The following is a 15,351-nucleotide window of genomic DNA, read 5'->3' on the forward strand; positions in this document are numbered from 1 at the left end:
GTAACCCTCCCGACTCTTCAAAATCCTTCTTCTCCTTCCGCTTCAAAAACACAACCCCCCGTCCCCGTCCCTCCAACATGCCCCCCAATCGTCCCGTCCTGGACAGACTCAGCCACCTCACGGCCCGCGCACGCAAGAAGGTCCGCACCCGCGTCCCCGCCTCCTCCCCATCGTTTCCAGACAGAACCCCTTCCACTTCTCTTGCCCCCTCCGACTCTTCTCCAACTGCTGTCTCCTCCGTCCCACAAACCATAGCCACGGCCACCCCGGATGGCCTATGGGAAAGCTTGCATGTCGCCCCCGCAGCACTCGCTGCCCCTTTCTCCATCGGTGCGGCCACTACAGCAGGTGTCGAGCTTTCCGTCGACCCAGAAGCCCCAACCGCCCCAATCAGGTCCCGCAAATCAAACCAAGACTGTTTCGGAGTCACTACCACGTTTGCGGGCCTTCCCGATGCCGTTTTGGCTGCCGTTTATGACGGCCATGGCATGCAGGGGCGCGAGTGTGCCAGACTGGCCCGCGATGTTATTCCCCGCGTCATCACCAATGCCCTCACCGCTCACATGGACCGGTGTGGAGGCAGTTTGCGCCAAGCCCTGTCCTCGGAAGACCGCCGCCGTGCATATATGCGTCTGTTTTCAAAGGCCTTTAACGAGGCGGAGCGGGAGCTTTACGACGACACTCTCGAGATTCAGCATGGATATTCCGGAACCACAGCGACATGCTTATGGATTGATGGCTCAGACTTGTTTGTTGCTTGGGCAGGCGATTCCAGGGCCATCATGGGGAGGACAAACGAGGTCGGCGATGTGGAATCTGTTGACTTGACCTGGGACCAGAAACCAGTCAGGGTAGATGAGAAGAAACGAGTGCGGGCGGCTGGCGGTCGTGTGACCAGATGGAAGAAGAATGTCGGACCGCAGCGCGTTTGGTTGCCAGACGAATGGACCCCCGGTTTGGCAATGACTCGAAGCATAGGCGATACCATCCTGACGAGATACGGTGTCTTTCCAACTCCCGAGGTTACGGTCACGCGGCTATCTAAGGAGGAGTGTTTTGTGGTTGCGGCTAGTGATGGGGTGTGGGAGTTCATGTCGTCGGGGGATGTGGCTGATTTTGTTTCGAAAAAGCGGCTTGACGGATGTTGCGCGGAGACTGTTGCGAGGGATTTGGTGAACGAAGCGGTTCGGCGGTGGACGGAGAACGAAAGTGTGGTCGACGACACAACGGCCATCGTAATTATTGTGGAGAAGGACACATCGCCGTCGAAAAAGGCGAGCTTGCTGCTTGGGAGGGCGCGGGAGGACACAAGGGAATTTGAAAATCGCTCGTTGAAGGATGTGTTTCGGACAAGGAGAGTAGAAATTCCAAAAGAATCGCAAGTCGGGCAACCGTGGGGGATTGCTGAGAATGGGAAGCTAGAGCCGTTTTGCCCAGAGAACCAAGGGGCAGAATTGGGAGACGTAAATGCGGCGCCTCTGGGTTCAAAGGCAAGCGAGTTGGGGAGCGCAGGCGGTTGAGTATACGGCTAGCTGGGCGGGAAATCAGTCAGGACGATGACTGCACGTTTGGTTTTTGTCGACATGATTGGGCTGCCAGGGGATTTGCAATTTGGTGAAGTGGAATAAGCTCAAGATGGAGGGGCGTGGCACGGCAGGCTGAAGAAGGTGGGCGCCAAGACGGAACGGTGTTTCGCGGACCCGGTGAAAATGTCGGATGTGTTGTCCTATCGCTAAGAAAAGAGAGGAAGAGGACGCTGAATCGCGAGGCAGGTGTAAACTGCATATATACCAACAATGCGTCGCAAGACGGGACGTCGTCAATCACCACATTGCTGTTGGCCCGCCGCTCGGCCCAACCACATCCCTCCAAGTGCTTGCCAACAATTGGCCCTTCTATTTCTATCACTGTAATGTCCAACTGAGCCACTGTAAACCCAAATGACTGCGCCATGTTTTTAATTTGGGTCATTTTGGAGTTGGTAGTTTACACTCGCCCTTCCCCCTCACTATGTATCGAGCGGCTCGGGTACTCCACCTTCCCCTCCTGTTTCACAATCTGCGCCCCCCCACATCGCCATGTCACACCCCGCCACCCGTATCATTACCTCCCTGCGTCAGCGCGCCTCCACCGAATTCCGCGTCGTCATGGATGTCTTGTTTCCCTCCCCCTTCGGCGTGTCCCCTCCGCACGTCGCCGCCATCCCGCGCCGCGCCGATCCGACCCGCGTAAAGAACCTTCTCGCCGGCAGCCGCCACAGGTCCTCCTCATGAACAGCCGGGCACATTTCAAATCAAGGCCCAGGTGAAAGCAAGGCGAGAGAGGTCTGTGCCCGCTGGGATCCTGTCGGCGATATGCCCGTAGGGGTGGTCGGCTCTGAGGTATCGATGCCGCGCAGGCTGGAAGGGTAGCTGTATGACAGCTGAGTGGAAGACATGTCAGGTTAGAATGCTCCAGGATGGATGGTCGATGTGCGGCCAGGGGCTGGTTTCAAGCAATCAGTCACGACATGCTGTAGAAGTCTTGAGTTTGTTGGATCTTGAAGGGCTGACTGCCGTAGTGAGGATTTGTATTAAATTTGAGGCCGACCCCGAGACCACCGCATGATGAATGACTATTCGTGTCACCTCGACTATAATATCTCCTCTACTCTTTATGTCAATATTTCATGGCAATTGATACGGGTAAATGCAGCGAACAGCGTGATTTTCCATCATTCCTTTACGTACAACTCCCGTCTTCTGGAGTTGCAGGTGAAACGACGCTCCGCACTATAAAGCCACATCTCCCTGACACGGAGATACATAAATATACAACGCACAGACCAAAAATTAATATAAAAAACAGTTACGGACAAGAAAGAAACAGGTTGGCATCCATACCGCAGGGTTTACCCCGGTCTTGCTAGTTAGTCCACCTGACTATTTATTTCTGTGTTAATTTGACAAGCAGTTTGGCTCATGCGGTAAGTCGTCGTTTGGTTTTAGCCAAAAGGTATATTGCAATTGAAGTGCAGGTGAATCGCTGTCGCAACTCGTCAGTTTTGCGGTCGTTTTGCATTTTGATGAGATTCAAAGGTGGACTACAGGGTGTGCACCTTGTCATACATTGATGAACTGCATCAAAAACTATTGACAGCAGCAGCAAAGGAGCTGTTTTTATCTGAAAGTGACAAGAACATGCGGTGATGAGCGGAGTTGTAAACACTGCTTTCTATGCATGTATTAGAAAGGAATTGCGGCGCTGTAAACATTGTGAAAACAAAAAGCTGTGAAACAGTATTCCCTTCCTAAGATAGAAAGGGAGGGTTATTCAAAGCTAGCCTGGAAAGCATTTGCCAGTCGATGAAACTCAGCATCGGCCGCACATACCCGCATTCTCTTAAATGCTGTTACACCGCACTCTTCTGGCAGGCTGTCTTGCAACCTGTGCAGTATAGGTAGAGATAATGCCGTCGTTGGTTAATAAAGAGAAGGTACCAAGTTCATCAACTCGCAAATACTGCCTTGTTCTTCGAGAGTTGCTGGAGGGCTATCAGTTTCAATTGGTCAAACATGATTGTGAAATTCTAAACAAGAGCGTATGTACCTGTTACGCGAAAATACGTACTATCTTTTACAAGTACATGATTTTAGTTCAAATGCGGTTTGGGCTATGCGAAGTAGTATGTGTTGTAGATTCATGTGTTCCGGAATTCTTTCGTCTCATCGACATGGAAGGATATGAAAGAATGGAAAGATGTGAAAGTAGGAACGGGGCAAAATAGGATGGAAGGAGGGAGGCCACTCTCCAAAAGGAAAACTGTGGACCACCACATTTTACCAATTTCCCCAACTTTCGTTATATTTTAAATCCCTTTTACCCCCCACCGGCAACGTCACGAATAGCCTGCCGAAAGTATACTTGCCGTGCTGTCCGTGTGTAAGATATAAATGTCACTTTTTGGGAGAGTAGAACGGTATTTTCTGTAGACATGACTGAAGAGCAACAGTTGAAGCATGAAGGGAGAGGATGGCGAGTCTGTTTGCTGTTCATGGCAAGTCGAGCCGGTGTTAAACACATCCACATATTCCAGCAGCCGGACAAATGGCGAACAAGTAGAAGAGGATTATTGTATAGGTTACGCCAGAGTTCTGTTGATAGAGCATGAGTGTTGATGCCCCTGTTACGCATTCTTTGCGCCACTGCATAAAGCCGCAAGGATAATGGCACCCAGCACGGACCATGAAAGGCAGTACCCCTTTTTAGTAGTACCTCTTTTTAGTGGTATTTCATGGCGAGGCTAAGACTCTCGTTCTCTTAAGTTTCGTGGCTACTACTTAAGCCCCTCTTCTGACAGTAAAGCTGGGCAAGGAATCTTACCTTCACCCCACACAAAACCCAGTCACTCCACCAACAAGTGCAACAGTGATCACTGACCTCTTTTGCTCACACTCCACCTTGTTTCTGCCATCATGGCTCCTAACACAGGACCGTCGGCAGGACACCATCTATTTGTCCCCATTTCCCATCCTGTTTTACGACGCATTGGAAGCAAGGACATTCATGTCTTTATGCGAGAACGTGAAAACTATCTGTTACGCATCAACAAGGCCCAAATATCTGGCAGTACCATCCGCCCAATCTCACTAACAACATCGCTCGACCGAGATCTACTTATTTCGCTGATTGAGCAAGGAGAGTTTGGAGATGATGTTACGACCGACGAGCACGTCACAGACAACGACATCGAAAAATGGCTCGATGCGAATGGAACCGTCAGTTTGGAATCAATCACTCTAGACGAACTCGAGGCTGCCATCAAAGCATCCGTTCGAATCAACGTACACGAGAAAGACCCAGAGCTGCGAATCAAGTCCCTTTTTATAGAGTATCGCACCTTTCTCAGAACCAAGAAGTGGGACAGCTTGATCGAAAAAACCCCAAGCTCGCCATTTCACAAGTTTGTTCCTTACTCAAACCCCATGCTCCTCGTGAAAAAATCGAGTCAGACTTGACCTTGGATAAGCATCACATACGAAAGCAATGGAGGCCCTTCTGTAAGCATGTCATAGAAGAAGTGTGGTATAACTACCTTCGTCCCGACCACTCGGAACGAGGGGAGTTAGAGGTAAGGGAGCGTGCGCCGCTGGGTAACCCATGCGAGCGCAAACCGTACGGAAGGACTCGAAAAGAGGGAAGGCTCACGTGGCCGGTGACGCGCAGCCGGTCGGTGGTGTTAGATCCGGACGGCCAGTCACGGGTTAGAAGCCTGAGACTTAGAGGTAAAACCGGACGGAGTTAGCAAAAAGCTGTAAAGGGAAGGGAGGCGAGTCTGCCCCCGTTTACTAGAACGGGGCAGGTGCCCCCGGTCATAACCTCTAAGTGGGACGCCACGACACCTGTCGCGCTACAGTAGCTGTTACTTAATGTATACCAGCTACTGTACACAATTAATAAATTTGTGCCATTAACTACTAATTATTACTTACAACCGTACGGATTACACACGTGTGACCGTGGCCACGCCAGCGGTTGTAGCACGTGTGACCGGCGGGGTACTACTGTACTCCGCTACGGGCGCGTGTAAGCCCGGTCGTCACAGTAGCACCTGCTCTTCCGTCCGGTTCACATCTCCCCGGGGTGGTCGTGGTACGCAATTGTACTACAAGAAGCACTTTCTCGTGACAAATATGTGCCCATAAGGAATGAAAGTTTTAAACCAAAGTGTATGGATACAGAAAAGAACAAGGAAAAGACTAAGCCAGACCATCTCAGAGTTAAAAGCGCCACTGGTCGTTCGACACCTGGACCATCTTGGAACAAAGAGAGGGGCAACGATGCAGAAAAAGATATTTTACAGGGACGCAAACTTCCTCTGTGTCTGAACCGTGCAAAGTGCAACAAGCGACATATAATGAAAGACTGTGACGTGTCTACCAATGAAGAAAAAGCCACCCTCCTACGACAGCATTACGAGAAAAAAGCAGCGGGCAAGGGAACGATAAGATCCATGTCTCCCGCCAAGTGTCCTCTTGAATCGGGCCGTTTTCTCGGCAAGCTCGCTGACGCCGTCAAAATTGTCGTTAACGGTGATTACGGGGCAGACCACTCTGCTCTCTCGGAGTGGCATCTTTGGCAGTGCGCGGAAAATAATGTTTTCGTACAAGTTATTCCACTTTCCAGCCCGGTACAAATGTCTCTCGCTCTGGGTGCACGTGACGAGGAACAAGAAATTTTCTACATAGCGAAGAAGAAGGCTCGAATCTCCATAAGGATTGAACTACCCACCGCACCGCTCAGGCTCTGCAATGTGTAATTCTTAGTGTTCGAAGAATCAATGGACGAAGTGTTGCTTTCCCGACCGCTTCTCAATTCTCTCGGATTTAATCTGGACCACCATTTCGAAACGGTACGGGACACATTCCATGATACTGACTTCTCTCACATTGGATTTCACGCAACAGATACAGACAACGCCGCACTCGCCAAACCATCTCCCATTGCCAAACTGCTTCTCAACCGAGCACACCCTCACATCGACGCATACACGAGAGACGATGAACCCCCTGATACGAAATACTCCAACGACGACGAGCCTCAAGAACAAGTTAGTCATGTTTACCAAAGCCCTGAAGTTCCCTCACCCCTCTTTTACGGCGACGGCCCCGATGACGACCCACTGCGTGCTGACGATGATCTGTCACCCGGACAAGATATTCCCGAGGAAACATCGCAGCATTTGCAAGATCGTCTACAAGAAGCATTCGACAACGGACTTCCAGAAGAACTTCACGGCCAAATGCGCAGTTTGTTACTAGAATTTCGCGATCTGTTCAGAACTAAACTGGGTGCCGACCCTCCGGCTAACGTAACGCCAAGGACCATCAACCTCAAACCGGACGCAAACCGATCCGCGCAAAACTGCGCCGTTATTCCTCTCCGCAAGCAGCGTTCTTGCGAAAGAAGGTCGAAGACCTTCTCCAGCTCGGACTGATACGGCGGAACAATCAAAGTCAGTGAGCATGCGCCCCACTGTTGGTACCCAAGGCAGGACCCGAACCGTTTCGTTTTACCGTCGACCTCCGTCCTGTCAACCACCCGACGGTGCCTTTCATTTGGCCCATGCCCAACTTGGAAACTGCCGTTGCCAACCTTGCCGGAGACACATGCTACGCTTGCATTAATCTATGCCATGGCTACTGGCAAATGCCTCTGGACCAGAACTCGCAAGAGTGCCAATCTTTCATCACCCCCGATGGCGTTTACACCCCAACCAGGGTACTTCACGGACAAACCAATGCTACATTCTACTTCCAAAGCACTATCAGCGAACTATGCATTCCGCTCAGGGAGCGTTTGCTACAGTGGCTCGACGACCTTCTCTTCCACTGCCGGAAGGCTCGAGACCTCGTGGACTGCCTTCGCCGGGTTTTCGTCATCTGCAAGCGCAACAACATTAAGCTACACGCAGCTAAATGTAGTTTTTTCCTCACATCTGTTCATTGGTGCGGGCGTGTCATTAGCGCCACTGGCATAAGAATGGATCCGCGACACCTGCAGGGGTTGCTGGATATGCCGCCCCCCGAGACGGGCGCGGACCTACAACAGTTTGTGTGTGCAGCAAACTGGATGGGCAATGTCATTCCAGAGTTCAACCAACGCATAATCCCCCTCACTACTTTGCTAGAAAAATTCCGCTCAGAAGCCGGCAGACGAACTAAGCGAGCTGCTGCAAAAATTCCCTTGCTTCAAACTGGAATATCTCGCATTCTCGATCTTTCGAAGATATCAAAGAGTCCTTGGCCGACTCCGTCACGCTCGCGCACCCATCAGACAGCAAGCTGCTGTGCCTTTTCACAGACGCGAGCGACCAACACTGGAGCTCTGTTCTCACGCAAATCCCTCCCCGAGATGCCAACGAATCCTTCGAATCCCAACGCCACGAGCCATAAGCTTTCCTTTCCGGTTCTTTTAAGGGGTCAAGCGCCCGATGGCCAACCCCCGAAAAAGAAGCTTACGCCATAGCGGAATCAGTCTCACGCTTGGATTACGTTCTCCTTCGCGCCAATGGATTCCACCTTTTCACTGAACCATAAGAACTCGGTTTTTATCTTCAATCCGATGGCCGTCAATTCCACCATACAGAAACACGTCGCTAGCAAGATCGAACGCTAGAGCATTGCCCTCGCAGCATTACGCTATACCATCGTTCACATCTCTGGTGAAGAGAACTGCTGAGCCGATCTGCTCTCTCGATGGGGAGCCAAACCTACCAGCGAACAAACCGTCATCTCTAACGGTCGCAACGCGGCCTTGTTCAAAGCGCCCATCGCGCCCGAGCTCGACCCAGATTTTACGTGGCCATCTGGCACCGAAATCCTCCAAGCGCAGCAAGAAGCGCTCCTGGACCAAACCCCTCCCCGAAACGCTACCGAAAAGAATGGACTGTTGGTCAATGAAAAGAAAGCCATTTGGATTCCCTCTTCAGCAAAAGGCCAACGCCCTCAGCTTCGTATGTGTGTCATTGGACACTGCGGCCGTGGCGGACACCGAGGCTCTGACACTACATTGGGCAACATCAAGGAATATTTCTTCTGGGAAAAGATGAGTGCAGACGTTCACAGTTTCTGCAACAGCTGCCTTCATTGTCTTTCCACAGTAGGCGGCTACCATATGCTAAGACCGTTAGCGCATACCCTTCACGCTGATTTGCCCAACCAACTGCGTCACCTCGACTTCCTATTTATGGGAGCAAGCAACACCAAAACCGAATATGTCATTATTCTCAAGGACGACGCCTCCTCTTTCATCAAACTTGTGCCATGCGCTTCAGCTGACGCTACGCACACCGTCGACGCACTTCTATATTGGTTCTCCTTGTTTGGCGTTGTCTTGACATGGTGTTCTGACCGCGGATCCCACTTCAAGAACATGGTAATGGATTGTTTGAACAAGGCATTGCATGCGCATCACCACTTTACCACGGCGCACTGCCCTTAATCCAACGGACCTGTCGAAGTGGTTTGTAAGGAAGTCCTCCGCGCTTGTCGGGCACTGCTCTCAGAATTTCGGCTAACTGCCAAGGAATGGCCTACTGCATTACCGTTACTGCAAAGCATTCTTAACCACTCCGTCCGCACAACCCTCGGTAATCGCGCACCGATCACTGCATTCACTGGACTACCGGCGGACAATCCACTCCGAACCATTCTATCCCCAGACACTCCCACACCCGCCACGATCGATTTCATTCGCGCACAGCGCCTCATCCGAATCGATACTCTCAACAAAGTTTTAGACGAAATGCACCGCGATATTTCCGTTCGCAAGATAAAGGCGAGGCAAGCGGCTATAGATCGCCACAACGCTCTCACCCACGTCAAAGCTGTCAATTTCGAAATTTGTGACTTTGTACTCGTGGCTAAACGCCACAGTCGCGAGGGAAATAAGCTGCAAGTCATCTGGAAAGGGCCACGACGAATCACTCGAGCCGTTTCCGACCTCGTATATGAATGCGAACATCTCATCAATGGCTCACATGCGCTCTTCCGTGCCAACCGCCTCAAGCTTTACGCTGATTCTAGCTTGGACGTAACCGAAGTGTTACTTGATGCCATTGACCACAACGATCCTCATCTCAACAAAGTAGAACAACTTCTTGCGCTACTCCTTAACAGTGATACAAAACTGTACGAAGTCCAGGCGAAATGGAAAGGTTTCGACTATGAAGAGCTCACTTGGGAACCGCTGGACACCATGCACGAGGACATTCCAGTTCTTCTTGACAATTTCCTGGCCGTTCATCCCAACCAGAAACTAGTCGCCTCCGCCAGCGCAACACTGCCTCGCTAGACCTGCACTACGTCTTCGGAAGAAGAGGAATGTTACGCATTCTTTGCGCCACTGCATAAAGCCGCAAGGATAATGGCACCCAGCACGGACCATGAAAGGCAGTACCCCTTTTTAGTAGAACCTCTTTTTAGTGGTATTTCATGGCGAGGCTAAGACTCTCGTTCTCTTAAGTTTCGTGGCTACTACTTAAGCCCCTCTTCTGACAGTAAAGCTGGGCAAGGAATCTCACCTTCACCCCACACAAAACCCAGTCACTCCACCAACAAGTGCAACAGCCCCTCATCAGTTCATCTCATGTTCGGTTCACGATTGTTAGACTTAGACTGCGAAAGGACATCAACCCCGCTTCGAGTGGTCTGCTGTTGTGCTGGGTGAGTTGCTGGCAAACCCCTCCTGATATGTAGAAACAAGATCGGTAATTTGCACGGTTGTCGCGTGTTTTGTTGTAGTGCACATTTATAATGCGAGTATTTGCAAGGTAGTTTTGCAAGTCTACGAAAGGGTATGCACGCAATACAGTATAGTAGTTCCGGATAAGGCAATTGCAATTGATATATGCCCGTGAACCTACATTGTTTGCACAAATATATTTTTTCTGGCCACGTCATTGATGCCGTCAATTTACACAATCGCATTGCCACATCATACGCCAGACGGGAGCAGCGATTCTAAAAATACACTCGTCATCTGTTTGCTTTTCCTTTCTCTGAGATAACGTATGGAATTGCCTTTGTAAGATAAAGAGGTCTGAGGGGTGCAGAGATTTGGCTGACGATGAAACACAATTGCAAAGAGGGCGTTGTAATGCACTCCTCTAATTTGCAATGTAGTTTGTTGCCTTTCTACCGAGGGCCTTGAAGTGCTTAGCGAGCCCTCCTTTCGCGATATAGTTTTGGACGGTATGTTTACTATGCAACAAATTTTTGTACGTTTTATGGTCTCATGAGCCTTCACGAAGGCATCTATATGATACATACGGTAGTCACCGTGCTGTGTGTTCAACAGGCAACACAGCCCATAACCCCTTCGCTCGTTCTAATAGTATTATGAACAGAGTCTTGCCTAAGGGTGGACTTGAGAGTTCTACAGTTTTACTTTTCTCAGCAACAGTCTTTACGACCATGATGTCTTACAGAACCTCACCACAAAAAACATTCGTGCTGCACTAATGGTGCATTTCGAGATCGTCCTTCGACATGTGCGCTGAACGTAGAAAGTTCAGCATGTGAATTGTGATCCGGTCTTGAAACAGAGGCGTTGATTGTGACATGACGCCATGCCATTAATCATTCATCTAGGATGGAGGCACGACTAGGGGCTCTGTTGCCTACGAGATTGTAATATATTTTCTGCGCAAGAATTTTCTATATCCTAAAGGGAGCATCACGTAGCCCTTCTGTCCAGTTTAAGAATAGAAGCTCATCCTTTTCAAGGTTCCCGTGCCGAAACAGTGTTCCCTTTCTTATCAACCGAAGCGATGTCTCTCCGAAGCCACAAGGATTTCCCTCCGTTGCTTCTCGCCGAACCTCACCCTACTTGCGACTGTGTTCTTTCTGTAACTATAAGGAAGCATCCGGAAGGTAGGATAGAATACTATCGTATTAAGAAGAAATGCTTCAACACCCAGTGCGATTTTGACGGAGTGGAAGTGTACGAAATCATTGGCCGATATGTCGTCAGAGAGACAGGTCGAGCTGCTCACAACTAGGCTTTATGTGGGCCTCCGTGAACCCCGCATGACTTGGTTCCGTGTCGCACTCTGTCATGTGCGCTGTAGGAATTGGCTTTTGGTTGCTTGATTGATATGATCTGAAGTTTCGACCGCAGTGCTTGGAACAAAAGGCGCTATCATACACTTGAAATCGGCAAGAGTGCCTCAACTGGCAGGCTTGCTGGCAGTCAAGCCCATTGGCAATGCCCCTCTTCGTCTGCAGCGTTCGCCCTGATCGCATCAATGTGCCCCAAGCTTCAGCAAAGTAGTACAGGGCTTCGTTCCGCGTCACGGTGACCTCGCAGGTTTTTCAAGTATGCATTCAAGCATTCGCATGCGGGGCAGGGCGACAAGTCGTGAGAGTAAGGACAGAGAATCAGGTCGGATATGCTTCGCCAAACTGTGATGGTTCCTATCTATGGTTCTTGGGGGGATCATTATCCCGTGCAGCGCTTTTCTGTCGGCGAGAGTACGGCATGTCCATTGGACCGCGTGCTTGTTTTCAAAAGTGCTTTGTGAGAAATACCTTGCAGAAAATCAGTGCATCTCTTGCCAATTTGTGACCGGCGGTCCGGGTTTCTGTATGCAGAACCCGCATATGCGGTTAGTCTGACTGAGCTTCTTCGCTACCGTAACTCAAAATACAGTAGACCGGGAAACTGGATAGATTTAATACAAGAGAAAATGTCTTACGTGCCCCCTTTTATTTGGGAATTTTTGTTACGTGCCCCTTTTATAAGCCCCTTTATATATAAGCCCCTTTCCTTGGGGGCGCTCTAGAGTGATGAAAAGGTGAAGAGGGCGTCGTCGGAATGAGTTTGATCAAAGGGAGCACGTTCCCTGACAAGCACAGCATCTTGATGGCATCCATAGCCCTGTGCGCCACCGTGGGCCGATCTCACAAGGTAAAAAAGTCAGACCCTGGGCGCCTGCGTATAAAGTGCCCCTCCCAGGAGTGCTCATACATTGTCAACGCTCAACCAGACCACAGGGCAAACAACGGCTTGTGGAGAGTGGGAAAACTCAATCTCGCTCACTCCTGCGACGCAATAAAGGGGGAAACGAAAGCGCAAGCCCCTAGCCGTGTGCTAGTGTTTGATAAGGGAGGCGCGGAGGAGTAAGCGGGACGAGGGGGACAGAGTACCCGGCGCTTCAGGTACTCCGCGCCTCCCTTTGGCCCTCGGAATCACCTCCCTTGCGCCCTTCTTCCCTTCGCGACCTTCCCGCCATTTTCCTTCGCGACCTCCCCATCATTTCCCTTCATCCTTCCAAGCGCTCGCTAATCCGTCGCTGGCCCACGCACGGTCTATGATCATGAATCATGCCCAGGGGGCATGCCTTTCCCTTGGCAGTGAATGCCGCCCATTTCCAAAATAGAAATCGTCCGCCACGTGTGCGCATGGACAACAAATTTCTGGATGGACCCAGTATTAAAAAGGGAAAATCCTTAATTAAAAAGGGCTACTAGCCCTTTTTAACTAAGGGAAAATCGAGTAATTTACTGACGTGCATCTGGCACAGGTGGCGCCAGAATTCCGGCAGAGTTTTGTCTCACAGCTTGCAGGTGGCAGATCACGAATTTCTGAATGCGCCCGTTGTTAAGTTGACAATGCCCCGCGGCTGCGGCCTCCTACGACAGGATCCCGGCTTCTCAGGTCCCCACCACGACGGGATCGGAGGCAAGCTTTCCTTCTCACTCTCGTGCGCTCTCTCCAGCCCTTTTCCCATGCCCCCGACGAGCTAGTTGGTTTTGCGTGGGGGCTGGAGAGGGAAAAAGTGTGTGGGACCTGGGGATGACGGCGGCGAGAGGGAGTGCGCTAGGCAGGTTGTGGGAGGGGGAGAACTCGTCTCCGAGGGCCCACTATTGCTATCTTTCAGTCTGAATGGGCTCACATTTACTGAAAAGGCGTTGGTCTACCGCTCATACGTCTGCTACCGCTCATATGTCTGCCACGTTTTAGTTAAGTTGTCTTCACACCTTGCAGATGCACTCGTCGCCTCTTATAACGAATCTTTCCGAGCTCGAGGCTCGGAATGACAAGCATAAAGTAGTGGCACGATGGTTAACTTGTTCAAACCACACCGGGTCGAGAGGATCTCGGGTGGCCAGTGTCAAGGCTGCCTCGCCTCCCATACGCCCGTCGGAAATCTAGTGTAGGTAGTTGTCATCATGGTTCCCTGTGTCCACACCATGCAAATCATGAGCGTGCACTCAACACTCGTAATTTGCTCTCTACAATTCCTGCATGATGCGATCCCAACAACTGTACGCCCGGAATCTTCTTGTGACGTCTTACCTCGCCATAGTATTATGCACCGCGGTGCCTGGTTACCAGCTCCGTGCTCTGCATGGTTCAAAGCAGCCGGCCATTTCTCTCTGGTAGAGAGACTGTACTACTCGTCCAGATACATCCAGAGTGCCCCGTATGCAAATGCAACAGCCCCTCCGCGCCATTTACGTACAATATGACTACGGTGCCCAAGCCTTGTGCCGACCAGCCTTCAGTTGGCGCAAAGCTTCAAAATTTGCTCGTAAGTGATAAACGTAACCGCTGCCTGGGGGGTAACTCTAATAACGTTTGCCGAAAGTCCTCGATACAAACCCCTAATCCCCTCTGTCCGAAATATGTACATGAAGGCGGTGTGAAAGTTGCCATACCTCCTGCCGTCGGCAAACCGCTCCTGCATACGGGTCCTTGCTACTTGCAACGGATACGTGGCGAGCGAGGCGACGAGCTTGGACCCTGTGGACGCGATGAGGGAGTGGAAAACTGTGGTGCCCGATTGTGGGTCTGCGTCCTGGCGCAAACGTTCCTTAAACCGCTCATACATGGTAAATTGGACGGCGCCGTGTGACACGAGCCACACGCTGGGTCCGATGCCGCGATACAAGCCGCGCACTCCCTCCTCCCTGGTGATGCTCTTGAGCCCGTCGAAAAAGCCAGAGTACGGCTTGAATCCTGGGGCGACAGATTTGCCCGTGCGCTGCAACTGCAAGCGAACCTTGACGACCCAGATTGGGTTGGTGGCGAAGCTGGTCATGAGCCCCGCTATGGTGCCGGCGAGCAAATGCGAGCCCGTCTCATGGGTGATGGCGGGCTTGACGATTGTGCGGGCGCGCTGGAACCAATGAAAGTAGCAGGCCCAGGACAAGACGGAGCCGAAGGCAGCGGGGACAACTCCGCGGTAGAGGGCCGGGGCTCCCTCCCGAACGAGGATCTCCTTAAAGGCGCGGACGGCGTCGCCGCGGCGCGCGAGGACGGCGCGGCGCTCGACGGATTGCAGACGGGTGCGGAGGGTGTCGAGCGGGTGGAGCAAGGTGACGGTGGCTAGGCCGCCGCCCGCGCCGGCCAGGGCGTGAGCGTAGGGCGGGTAGACCGGACCTGCGGCGGCGGCGATGGAGACCGGGGCCGGAACAGCGGTGGCAGAGGCGTCCGGTGTGGCGGCGGCGGGCGAGGTGGCGTCGACGAGCGGGGTTGTGGACGGCATTGGGGGAAAGGGTGTGCGGGTTAGGATGGGCGGGTGGGGAGCCGAACGCGGCCCATTTGCGGGGCGGCGGGCGGACGACAAATCGGGTGCAATGCCAGACGGGGCGGAACAAAGAGGACGGCGTTCTGGGGCCCGGGCAACGGAGGCAGGGAGGAAACGGTTTTCCTGCTGCCGGTGAAAAAAGAGGTGACGACGTCGGTGAGTGATTGAGAACGTTGGTGAGAGGGGAATCGAAAAAGCTTCATAAATTTACGCTGCAAACCACACATCCTCGCAAATCCGCACACATCCCAACGCGATCGGCCAACTGCCACTTT

At 51.8% G+C, this 15,351-nt stretch overlaps 5 protein-coding genes; 1 reads left to right on the forward strand and 4 right to left on the reverse strand.

Annotated features, from left to right (window-relative positions):
* The first annotated feature begins 77 nt into the window (after window positions 1-77).
* On the forward strand, window positions 78-2,594 carry CHC_T00008956001 (Serine/threonine phosphatase 2C, PP2C). XM_005712868.1 is given in 2 exon segments: window positions 78-1,520; window positions 1,521-2,594. The coding sequence occupies 1 exon segment, from the start codon at window positions 78-80 to the stop codon at window positions 1,518-1,520; it is 1,443 nt and encodes a 480-aa protein (XP_005712925.1). The 3' UTR covers window positions 1,521-2,594.
* A 5,598-nt stretch (window positions 2,595-8,192) lies between these two features.
* On the reverse strand, window positions 8,193-8,453 carry CHC_T00001978001 (hypothetical protein). Its single transcript, XM_005712869.1, has one exon. It carries the CDS (start codon window positions 8,451-8,453, stop codon window positions 8,193-8,195), a length of 261 nt encoding a protein of 86 aa, XP_005712926.1.
* A 3,837-nt stretch (window positions 8,454-12,290) lies between these two features.
* Window positions 12,291-12,401, reverse strand: CHC_T00001979001 (hypothetical protein). The gene has a single exon (XM_005712870.1). The coding sequence runs from the start codon at window positions 12,399-12,401 to the stop codon at window positions 12,291-12,293; it is 111 nt and encodes a 36-aa protein (XP_005712927.1).
* Window positions 12,402-14,047: 1,646 nt separating this feature from the next.
* On the reverse strand, window positions 14,048-15,034 carry CHC_T00001980001 (hypothetical protein). Its single transcript, XM_005712871.1, has one exon. The coding sequence runs from the start codon at window positions 15,032-15,034 to the stop codon at window positions 14,048-14,050; it is 987 nt and encodes a 328-aa protein (XP_005712928.1).
* A 20-nt stretch (window positions 15,035-15,054) lies between these two features.
* CHC_T00001981001 (hypothetical protein) overlaps window positions 15,055-15,351 on the reverse strand; it is a 1,356-nt gene continuing 1,059 nt past the window's right edge. The window contains exon 1 of the mRNA XM_005712872.1: window positions 15,055-15,351. This exon is cut by the window's right edge and continues 1,059 nt beyond it. Within this exon, the coding sequence (XP_005712929.1) occupies window positions 15,055-15,351 (297 nt within the window).

The sequence above is a fragment of the Chondrus crispus genome, genomic scaffold (genome assembly GCF_000350225.1).
Source record: "Chondrus crispus Stackhouse genomic scaffold, scaffold_120, whole genome shotgun sequence".
NCBI lineage: Eukaryota > Rhodophyta > Florideophyceae > Gigartinales > Gigartinaceae > Chondrus > Chondrus crispus.

Bases quoted from the DNA above. Each gene is read 5' to 3' on its own strand.
- CHC_T00001979001 (XM_005712870.1), bottom strand. From the start codon at position 12,401: ATGCTGTGCTTGTCAGGGAACGTGCTCCCTTTGATCAAACTCATTCCG.
- CHC_T00008956001 (XM_005712868.1), top strand. From the start codon at position 78: ATGCCCCCCAATCGTCCCGTCCTGGACAGACTCAGCCACCTCACGGCC.
- CHC_T00001978001 (XM_005712869.1), bottom strand. From the start codon at position 8,453: ATGGCTTTCTTTTCATTGACCAACAGTCCATTCTTTTCGGTAGCGTTT.
- CHC_T00001980001 (XM_005712871.1), bottom strand. From the start codon at position 15,034: ATGCCGTCCACAACCCCGCTCGTCGACGCCACCTCGCCCGCCGCCGCC.